Source organism: Portunus trituberculatus, chromosome 18 (genome assembly GCF_017591435.1).
Source record: "Portunus trituberculatus isolate SZX2019 chromosome 18, ASM1759143v1, whole genome shotgun sequence".
Taxonomy (NCBI): Eukaryota; Metazoa; Arthropoda; class Malacostraca; order Decapoda; family Portunidae; genus Portunus; species Portunus trituberculatus.
Genome location: NC_059272.1, coordinates 26,330,229 through 26,341,944, shown reverse-complemented (window position 1 = coordinate 26,341,944; position 11,716 = coordinate 26,330,229). Strand labels below are relative to the sequence as shown.

Here is an 11,716-nt window from a genome sequence, read left to right as displayed (position 1 = left end):
ATGTTGCTGGAAATCGGGAAGAACACGTCGGCAATGTTGGCTCAGGCAGCAATAAAGCAGCGAGAACTGTCCCGGGCAGAGTGCGGCCATCAGAGTGGAGGAGAGCAGGCCAGCACTCCGGCCTGCCGGGGCGGAGGAGGGGATCGGGTTCCCGCCAGGGGACGACAGGCGGATCATGGCATGAAAATCTTAAGGGTCGGCTCAAGAGGCCCCGGCACACCTCCGGGGACAATAAGGGCGAGATAAAGGCCAATCTTGTCTCGGGTGAAGCGGTGTGGGATGTGCGCTCCATGCAGGCCTTCCCAGTTTTCCCCGTCGGCCCCCCAAGGCGCTGTCTCTCTCCAACAAGAAAAAGAGAGAATCAGTAGATTTTTGCGTCGAGAGTCGTCGCCTCGCGTCCCTCCCCACCCTGTCCCCAGGCACTCCCAGGAAAGGTGCATGGCCACCCGGGGAGGTGAAAGACTCCCAGGCTGCCCAGACTCCCGCGTCAGATATTGAACTGATGCCATTTGAAGACTCAGTCGAAGAAACAAGAAAACTGGAGGAGGAGAACAGCGATGGCCTGGAGTGGGAGGACGAGGAAGATGAGGCTCCTATCTTTGCCGCGCCTCACGACTCCTCCAGAGACCCACGTAGTATTCTTCGTCGATGGAAACGGAAAAGTGAGTACCCTGCCTTGGTGTGTGGTGTGTGTAGAGCGCTTCTTTCATTGTGGATGCTGAATTATAGAATCGGTATGGGCGGAGCGTCCCGGCTTGATTTGTGTGCCTCGGCAGTGTGTTTGTGTGCCGAATCCCAGCCTGAGCTCCCTTTGGAACGAACCGGCGTTATTAGGGCGACCCTGACCCACTGCTCTTCTATAGGGCCCTGAGCACCACTGACCCCAAACGATTGGCCTACAAAATCACCGCCATCGAGCCTTGTTGCGGCCACCAGCATTAGCAGCCAGGGATCGGATTGGGACCGGGCTCGCGGTAATTCTGAACGGATGTTGTATGTTTACACTGAATCATTTATTATTACCCGATTACCTTCCTTTGTCCCATTTTATTTGTTCTTTTTGGGTTTCTTCATTGTGTGTGTGTGTGTGTGTGTGTGTGTGTGTGTGTGTGTGTGTGTGTCCGCGTGTCCGCGTGTCCGTGCATGCGTGCGTGCGTCTCGTGCGTCTCTTCCCTCATTTCCTTTTTCCGTCTCGCGTTCCTTCCCTCCATATATTCTTTTACCACTTCTTCGTTCCTTGCTCTCTACTTTTTCTTCTCTCCTTCCTTCCTTTCTTCCTTTTTTCTTCCTTTTTTCTTTGTCTCTCTCTCTCTCTCTCTCTCTCTCTCTCTCTCTCTCTCTCTCTCTCTCTCTCTCTCTCTCTCTCTCTCTCTCTCTCTCTCTCTCTCTCTCTCTCTCTCTCTCTCTCTCTCTCTCTCTCTCTCTCTCTCTCTCTCAAGTAAAATTCAAGTGCATTGTTGGAATGTTATTGAAAATGCAAATTGCTTTCTTCGTCGTGTTTTTGCAAATTTATGTCCATATCTTGCAGGCGTCGGTGTGTTCTTTTCCAAGTATGTAAATGTATCCAGGCAGCTTTATAATGCCGTAGTCGCTTCACTTATCCTACCTACCTCCGCTGGCTGATTTAGCGACGCACTATTTCATCAACTTTCACCCACTCGTATGTATGGGAAAGATACAAAAAGAAGAAAAGAAAGGAAAAAGATACAAAATAAAAAGAAAGAAAGAAAGGAAAAAAGAGATTATACGCGTCGAGGCAATTACTTATTGTGTGTGTGTGTGTGTGTGTGTGTGTGTGTGTGTGTGTGTGTGTGCGTGTAATTCACCTTGGTGGTTGTTGTTGCTTTTTGTCCTTTCGAGGCTGTTTTGTAACTACTTCTAACTGGCTACAGATAAGAGAGACAGGACAGTACAGGAGAAGGCGAGAAGAAGAAGAAGAAAAATGAGGACGAGGAGGAAGAGGAGGAGGAAAAAGAATAAGAAGAAGAAGAAGAGAAAGGAGAGAACAAAGACAGAGAGAGTGAGGGGAAACAGCACCACCTTCACCCACCTTCATTTTTACCATCTATTTCCTCCACTACCTCTGCCATCCTCATCACCTCCACCCACCTACGCCAAGACCTCCACCCATCCACACTACCTCCAGTATCCATCTTGTCATCATCTATTCAATGTCTGTCTCATTAATACCATAATCATTACCGTGCACTTAAATCTCACCTTTTGAAGAATCGTAGTGTTTGTAAGTGATGTTGTGTAATGAGGTGATTTTGTGGTCCTCTTGTGGTGGTGGTGGTGGTGGTGGTGGTGGTGGTGTTTTTTTTTTCCAAAGTGTTTCTGTTGTCACTAGTAATTAATAGTGTTAGTAGTTGTAGTGATAGTAGTAGTAGTAGTAGCAGTAGTTGTAATAGTAGTAGTAGTAGTAGTAGTAGTAGTAGTAGTAGTAGTAGTAGAAATACTAGTAATGGTAGTAGTAGTGAGTGTTGGTAGTGGCAGAGGTGTAATTATAATCATTAGAGTTTTTTATTGTTATTTTCATTATTATTATCATTATTATTATTATTATTATTATTATTATTATTATTATTATTATTATCATCATCGTTATCATTATCATTATTATTATTATTATTATTATTATTATTATTATTATCATCATCATCATTATCATTATTATTATTGTCATCATTATCACCACTATCACTATTGTACGTAATCTAGACTGAAAAATCCGTGGAAAGAAATTTATGAAAGCAGAATTAATTAGCAAACCCCGCCTCTGTGTGTGTGTGTGTGTGTGTGTGTGTGTGTGTGTGTGTGTGTGTGTGTGTGTGTGTGTGTGTGTGCATGCGTGGAAGTGGCGGGAACGTGGGACCTTATTTAGCACTTGAGTTTGTGGGGACGACATAAAAAGAAAAGATTTAGGGATGAATTATCTTGCTGACTTCACCACCACCACCACCACCACCACCACGACCACGACTGACAGGATGAAATGCGTATAAGCGAGGAAGGGACGAGAAGAAGGGATGGTAGTAAAGATTAGGAAATACGATTGAAAGCCAGTCATGTGTAGAGGTCAGTGTGTGTGTGTGTGTGTGTGTGTGTGTGTGTGTGTGTGTGTGTGTGTGTGTGTGTGTGTGTGTGTGTACGTTACTGAGTATTTATTGCCCCATTGTTCATCAAGTGAAGAATTGGCCTCATTATGAACGCTCAGGAGGATTATGAGAGAGAGAGAGAGAGAGAGAGTTCGATTTGTGCCAGTTGTAATACATTTTCATGTTTCCTTTACTCATATTCTCTCTCTCTCTCTCTCTCTCTCTCTCTCTCTCTCTCTCTCTCATCTTCCCAACCTCACCCACCACTGTCCTCCTAAAAACAATGCCTTCCCTCCTTGCACCCTTGCCATTTTCTCCGCCAACTCTTTACAAATTTTCCTTTCTTTCCCTACACTTTTCGTCCATTCCATTCCTCTCAGCCGTTCCAAACACCTTTTCTTTCCCTCACTCACTCTCTCTTTCCATTTCTCCTCCCGTCTCTCCGTCTGAAAAACGTACCCAAGCCCTCCAAAGTCTTCGGTGCTAAACAGAAGTGGAGAAAAGTATAATAATAATAAGAGTAAAAATCTGGCTTTGTGGTTGCCGACCGAGGAGAGCCACCTGCCACCGCCGCCATACCATCACCACCTCCACCTCTACCGCCACCACCACAACCTCCACAAGTCGCGTCAATCACTTATGTTGTTGGTCTGTCTTGTTCTTTCGCACCAATTTTCTTTTATCTCCTCCTCCTTCTCTTCCTCCTCCACTTACTCCTCCTCCTCCTCCTCCTCCTCCTCCTCCTCCTCCTCCTCCTCCTCCTCCTCCTCCTCCTTTCAACCATTTGACAGGAGGGTAATCAAAATATTTGCCATTTTCAAGGCCGCCCGTGAGTGAATGGGTGAGTATGTGTGTGTGTGTGTGTGTGTGTGTGTGTGTGTGTGTGTGTGTGTGTGTGTACTTGGTTCGTGGTATTCGTTGCTTGATTAAATTTCCTGTGCAGCTGATGATAGCAAGTGACAGACCTTCCCGAGTGAATGTTTGTGGCAGTGTAGGTGGTGGTGGTGGTGATAGTAGTAGTAGTAGTAGTGAGTGTGGTGGTGGTAGTAGTGATGACTGACAAGGGAAGAGGTAAAGATGAAGCATTAGTGGCAGGAAGTCGTAGTGGAAATGATTTGTGTGAGTTTTATTGTTGTTGCTGCTGTTGTTAGTGGCGGTGTGGGGGAGGGTTGATTTTTAGTGGTGGGGGTTAATGTGAGGAGAGAGGCCAGTGCATTGTATTAGTGGTAGAAATATCTTAGTGGTAATGATTCAGATTACAGCTTTGATTGTATATGTTATTCGTACTGTTGTTGTTGTTGTTGTTGTTGTTGTTGTTGGTGGTGGTGGTGGTGGTGTTAGAGGAGTAGGAGGGTGATGGTGGTGGTGGTGGTGGTGAAGAACAGCTGCAGCATAGTTGGTGGTGTAGTGGCGGAATAGTTATGACAGTGTGGTAATGCGACTTTGGCGTTGGTGGTGCTGGTGGTGGTGGTGGTGGTGGTGGTGATGAGAGGGTGTAATGAATGGATGGACCGCTCGCTGTTCCCTCACCCACTCACCTCCAGTAATGACGATGCCGCAGAATGAATTGATTAATGATTATGAACGAGGCTCTCCACATACATGCATAATACTTACACTGATTGACTCACCGACTGACTGACTGAACTAACTAATGTATGAATGAATTGATAGGTAAAAAATTGACTGACTGACTGACTGACTGATTGACGCACTATCTTTAATACATATTCAAATATCTAGTGACTAAAACAGCTACATATTTACATTATGCATAATAATCTGAATACATGCATACAAACATACATATTTACATGTGCTTTGTATATCCTATTGTACGTATATAAACTCGTATTCATACATATTTACACACACACACACACACACACACACACACACACACACACACACACACACACACACATGAACGAGCCCAGTAATAAGTGGTTTTCTATTTAATATTCATGGCGGTGAAAGATAAAGATTAATATCTGGACCTATATAGTCGGTGATGAAAGCAGGTTAGTAACGGTGGTGGTAATGGTGGTAGTGGTGGTGGTGGTGGTGGTGGTGGTGATGGTGATGGTAGTGGTAGTGGTGGTGATAGTAGGTCTCTATTTCATCATATTGTCTTTTTCTCCGATAGATTTCGTAAATACGTCAGATTTGTAACTTTTGTATAGTCTGAGTTTATTGCTCGGCCGACTTGACTTTGCTCTGGCTGTTGTTGTTGTTGTTGTTGCTATTGTTATTGTTGTTGTTGCTGATGTTAATGCTGATGTTACTATTGGTACTGCTACTGTTGCTGCTACTACTGATCTTCATAATGCTTGATATCGTTGTTGTTGTTGTTGTTGTTGTTGTTGATGTCAGCACGTCAGTCATTGCAGGTTCCAGTAAGGTAAAGGAAGTTCAGCTTGTCTGTCTCTATTTATTTGCCAGTTATGACGTAAATGAATCCTCTCTCTCTCTCTCTCTCTCTCTCTCTCTCTCTCTCTCTCTCTCTCTCTCTCTCTCTCTCTCTCTCTCTCTCTCTCTCTCTCTCTCTCTCTCTCTCTCTCTCTCTCTCTCTCTCTCACACACACACACACACACACACACACAATCGGTGGCCGGTGCTCCAAGGGTGAGGGGGGCGAGGCGGGCTGGAGGGCACCACACAGCTCGCGGCCAGTTCGGAGAATCAATCGCGGCGAGACAAACAGTAAATATAAAAAAAAAAAAGTGAAAATAAATGTTACTCAAATAACAGACAAAAAAAATTCATCCCTTTTGTCAATACCGTATTTTTTTTCCTTCCTTTTTTTCCTTTTTTATCGTCATTGTTTAGGTTACAGCATTTATCATCTTTTTCATTCTTTTCTTTTACTTTTTTTTTTCGTGTTTTATTTTTATACCATGTGGGCTTTTCAAGGGAATTTATGGGCTAAAGGGGATACTTTTTGGGGTACCTCCTATCTCAAAGCCCACCCGCTAGGAAGCCGTTGCACCGAGTGAGGAAGCCCAACCTACGTACACTCGGATCGTGGACAGGATTCGAACCCATGCGCTTGGAGACCCCTCGGACCACCAAAGCATGCATGGTTCCACTGTACCATCTCTCTCTCTCAGATTTACAAGAGGAGGTAAGGAAATGACAGGAAGGGAGGAGGGCAGGAGGAGGATAAGGGAGAAGAGGGAAGGCAGAGGAGGGAGGGGAGGAAAGGGAGGAAAGTAAGGAAGCTGTAGGAAGAAATGGAAATGAGTATGTGTTGGAGAAGGGAATTCGAAGAGAGAGAGAGAGAGAGAGAGAGAGAGAGAGAGAGAGAGAGAGAGAGAGAGAGAGAGAGAGAGAGAGAGAGAGAGAGAGAGAGAGAATACCCGCGTAAACTAAAATATTAAAAGTGATGTAAAGCTGATCATATTGAAAAGATACACACAAAAATGCAGACACACACACACCTAAAAAAGTGAACCAGAATAGAAAGAGAGAGAGAGAGAGAGAGAGAGAGAGAGAGAGAGAAAGAGAAAAGACAAGCATATGTAAGCGCATAGGAAGGGTGAAGGAGAGAGAGAGAGAGAGAGAGAGAGAGAGAGAGAGAGAGAGAGAGAGAGAGAGAGAGAGAGAGAGCCTGTCAGCAGAAATACAAACGAAAACATGGAATTATATAAAGGAAATCCTGGGAGAGTCGGAGAGGCAAAGGGAGAGACTGATACACAAAGGGAAATTCTCATACTTGACGACGTGTGTGTGTGTGTGTGTGTGTGTGTGTGTGTGTGTGTGTGTGTGTGTGTGTGTGTGTGTGAGTATTTCAGACAGCCACACCAAAGTAGGCAAATAAACTTCAGCTTTCCAACCACCCCAGGAAAATATGGCTTAGCGAGTGGCGAGTACAGGAGTGAATCAATATTTGCTTCCCAGGAACATTACCAGGCGGGGAAGACATGGTAAGATATGTACAATCCAGGAAGAATAACTCACTGAGACTGGGATCTTAGTGTGGTTGCATTCCTACACACACACACACACACACACACACACACACACACACACACAGAAATTCATGAACATAGTAAATAATGCACTTGAATACGAGGGGAAGAAATACTTATTGCAACTTTATTTTTTTTTTCCTTTCCTTACCTTGCTTTACCTTACCTTCCTTTGCTTTACCTTACAGTCTCTTATCTTACTAATCGCTACTTTACTTCATTTATTATTGTATTTTTACTTTACATTACCTGATTTCATATATTTCTTACTTCACAACATCTGATTTGACCTTACGTTAGCTTTATCTTACCTCACTTATCTCTATGCTGCTTTACTCTACCTTAGAACACCTTTCCCAGCCTAACTTTACCTTACTGTTCTCTGTCATAACTGAATTAACTCTACCTAATAAAACCAACCAAAATTCCTTCAAACTTCAGAAAAAAAAAATCACAAGAGGAAACTTAACCTAACCCATCTTAACCAAAACCAACAAAAGTGAATCACACCAAAACTTAACCAAACCACATGTAACCTAACCTAGCCTAACCTAACCCCAGATTATTACGTTTCACAACACTAATTTTGAGCAATAACGTGTATCTTTGCGTGTCTGGACGAGTGAATACTTGATAAACACTTTTTTTTTTATTTATACCACTTGGAATACAAAACCCCATGATAAGCAACACGGAAAGACAGAGGCAGAATAATCGTAAAATTGAAAGTGCGTGGTAAGAGAGAGAGAGAGAGAGAGAGAGAGAGAGAGAGAGGGGGGAGTAGTAAGGTTCACGTATCGTATGTTCCTATCTTGATAGTATAATAACACGTAAGTTGTGGTTATGCCAGACAATATGAATGACTCTCTCTCTCTCTCTCTCTCTCTCTCTCTCTCTCTCTCTCTCTCTCTCTCTCTCTCTCTCTCTTTCTCTCGTTTAGCACTAAGAGGAGCAGCGCGTGAGTCGAAGCTTTAGTGATTCTTTAGGGATCGCTCTAGGCAACTTGGGGAAGCGATGGAGTAACATTTCAGAAGTGTTGCTGGAGAAGGAGGAGGAGGAGGAGGAGGAGGAGGAGGAGGAGGAAGAAGAAGAAGAAGAAGAAGAAGAAGAAGAAGAAGAAGAAGAGGAGGAAGAGGAGGACGAGGAGGAATATGTAGAAGAGGAGAAAGAGAGAGAGAGAAAAATAAAGGATTGGGGACGGGGAAGAGAGTACACACACACACACACACACACACACACACACACACACACACACACACACACACACACACACACACACACACACACACACACACACACACACACACACACACACACACACACAAACATTATAAGAGTTTTGCATATAACGTCTCCAACATACACAGTCTCTCTCTCTCTCTCTCTCTCTCTCTCTCTCTCTCTCTCTCCTGTCCCTCTCCCTTCCTCCCTCCCTCCTTCCTTCAACTCATTCTTCCCAACTCTTCTCCCACACACACATAGTCTCACCCTGTCCACAACTCCTCCCCATTACCCTCCTCTCCTCTTGTTCCTCTTGCCCCTCCCTCATCCAGTGCTAAGTTATGCTGGGTCATTTCCAGGACAGTGTTTCAGGCCTGGACAGTATTTTCCAGGAGTCGAGAACCACACCAAGAGAGAGAGAGAGAGAGAGAGAGAGGGAGAGGGAGAGAGAGAGGGACAGCACCAATTCCAGCTGGGGCTTCCAATTCCCGCTGGGACGCCACACCACCATTTCCAGGGAGGTAGAGGCTGACACTGGAGAGAGCGGATTAAACTCTCAATGCTCCCTGGACGCTGGAAAGAAGGGCCGGCAGTTCGCAAGGTCTTCTGGACGTCTTGTAGGAGGGAGGCCAAGGCAGCGAAGAGCTTTTTAAAGAGAGGAGAGGTGGGAATGCAGCTGGGCAGAGAGAGAGAGAGAGAGAGAGAGAGAGAGAGAGAGAGAGAGAGAGAGAGAGAGAGAGAGAGAGACTGCGTGGTGGTAGTGCTTTTGTATAAATGTGTACTATTTTTGTAGAAGGACAAGGAAGCGGAGATAAAGCAGAAAGATGACTATGACTATGTATGCAAGAGAGAGAGAGAGAGAGGGTGGGACGAGGGGGAGGTGAAAGCGGGTTACCACTGGATTCTGCTTTTACACTAAATGCTCTAGATTTGTGGTAGTGGTAGTAAGGCAAGCCGTGTCGCCGCTGTAGCTGGTGATGTGGAGGTGTTTGTTCCATGCTGGGCGTAGGAAAGGTTAGGGAGGAGCAAGGTGGAGCAGGGAGTGGTGGGCTGGCTGGCTGGCTGGTGTGTCCTCGTGATAAAGCTGATGTCCGGAGTGCTGTGGCCAAGACTGTACTGGAGTCGCTATAATTTGATTTACGCCCCTTCTAGTGTCCATCCTCGCCCTCTATCTGTTCATTTGTACGTCTCTCTCTCTCTCTCTCTCTCTCTCTCTCTCTCTCTCTCTCTCTCTCTCTCTCTCTCTCTCTCTCTCTCTCTCTCTCTCTCTCTCTCTCTCTCTCTCTCTCTCTCTCTCTCTCTCTCTCTCTCTCTCTCTCTCTTTTGATAATTGTTCTTTATTAACCGTATAGCTTTACAATAAAAAGATTCCACAGATATGTGATTAACCATGTGTAAATAATTATTCGTATGGGACACACACACACACACACACACACACACACACACACACACACACACACACACACACACACACACACACACACACACACACACACACACACACACACACACGTCATCTCTTTCACGGTAAATCTGGAAGAAGTGGCCTTATGTAAATCTAACCGAACCGAATGGAACCGAGCCGAGCCAAATCTTCACAAGCCCACCGAAACATCTGAGACGAGTGACCTGCTGCTTTCTATCCATCGGCCATCACTGCAGTCCCTGGCGAGCTGAGCGAGGTTAGGGCTTGGCTGGGCTGGGGCAGAGTTTACGCACAGAACCGTGGCACAGCTCTGGGTTCAAAGGGATGGAAGGGGAGGGAAAGGTTTTAGAGTTCCCCTATGTTAAACTGTAAGTCCCTTTAGTCACGTGAGGCAGTGTTGGGAGACATTTGCCGTGCCACACACACTTAGGACAAATGGTGGTGTTTATCTTAGGTCGTGTTATGTTGGGCATGAGGGAAAGAGGGAGGGAATAGAGCCAGAAATAGGGGGATATGCATAGCTGAATGTTCCGTGACAGGGAGGAAAGGCGTGTCAACATACTTTTTATTTCTCTTTATTTATTTTCTTCTTTTCATGCGTATAGTGGAAGGAAACGCGATATTGGGATCGGTATGGAATAAATCGGAATAGAAGAACAGTCAGTAGAACACTTAAGTGGGCCTTTTTTATATTTTCTTCTTTTTCTGCCCTTTCCTGGCCCTCTTCCATACATAAAAAAAAGAAAGAAAAAAAAAAGATATTTACGTGAGGATGAATGTTTGTGTGTTTGTATACACTTATCTTTCCTTTCCGTATGTCTCCATGCTTAAAGTGGAAGTAAAACACGATATTAAGGATGTCATGAAGAGAGAGAAAGAGGAGGAAAAATGGAATGATGAAACGAAGAAACATATTCTTTTCATAGGAGAGGAAACATATCAGTAATTTTTTCTTCTACCTTTGTGTACATTAGATGGAAATAAAAATGTGATCCTGTATGCTGTTGGGATTTTCTTTTGGGACATTGTGATGGAAGGAAGAGAGAGGAATAATGACGGGAGGGAAGAAATGTCAGCATTTGTCAGCAAATGTTTATATATATATATATATATATATATATATATATATATATATATATATATATATATATATATATATATATATATATATATATAATTTCTTGCGTAAGGTAAAAGAGATAGTGGTGCTTTACGCTGTGAGGATTATCTAGGGGATATTGTGAGGGGAAGAATAGAGTGGGATAACTAAATGAAACAATATTTGATGAGAAAGAGATGAGTGTTAGTGTTCATTAATGTTTTGATGATGCATAAAGGCGAAGTAAAACGTGATAATATGTTCTGTATGATAATCTTGAGTTTTGTATCATGAGAGGAGGAATGGAGAGGGACACTGATGCATGACTGAATGTTTGATGTAAAGGAGAGGAAAATGTTCATTTGTTTTTGTTGTAGTGAATAATAAAGACTAAACGAAGACAAATCCTGTTAGAGAGGATAATGTTCGGTATTTTTTTATTTTCATGAGTAAATAGTAAGAAAATGAAGGGAAATGTTACGATAGAGATGCGTTACTAGTCTTGTTACATTTGAGCAGAAAGCGCAGGTAAATAGCAGGTTATTATAATGAACTGGAGGAAAGCACTAAGGATGGATGTAAATTGGAAAGACTAACATCGAATCCTGTCCGAGTGTAGGTTGGGCTTCCTCACTCGGGGCAACGGTTTCTTAACGGATGGGCTTTCAGATAGGAGGTACCTTGATCCCACAAATTCCCGTGAAAAGCCCACATGGTATTAATAAAGAAAAAAAGTACAAGCAGTCAGGCTAACTTGAGTGACGACTATCAAATCTGTGCAAGAGAGAAGGTTGAACTGCACGAAATCAATATAAAACCGTTTCTATTTATTTCCTGCTTATTCAACCTTCACTCCTGCACAGATTTGATAGCCATCCCTCATGTCAATCTCCCTTA

The 11,716-nt window shown here is 43.9% G+C and overlaps 1 protein-coding gene across 1 annotated transcript in view; it reads left to right on the top strand.

Annotated features, from left to right (window-relative positions):
- Nucleotides 1-11,716, top strand: part of LOC123505396 (hemicentin-2-like) — a 146,408-nt gene continuing 134,692 nt past the window's right edge. The window contains exons 1-2 of the mRNA XM_045256615.1: nt 1-178; nt 297-662. Coding sequence (XP_045112550.1) covers nt 1-178; nt 297-662 — 544 coding nt within the window. The remainder of the gene's footprint in view (nt 179-296; nt 663-11,716) is intronic.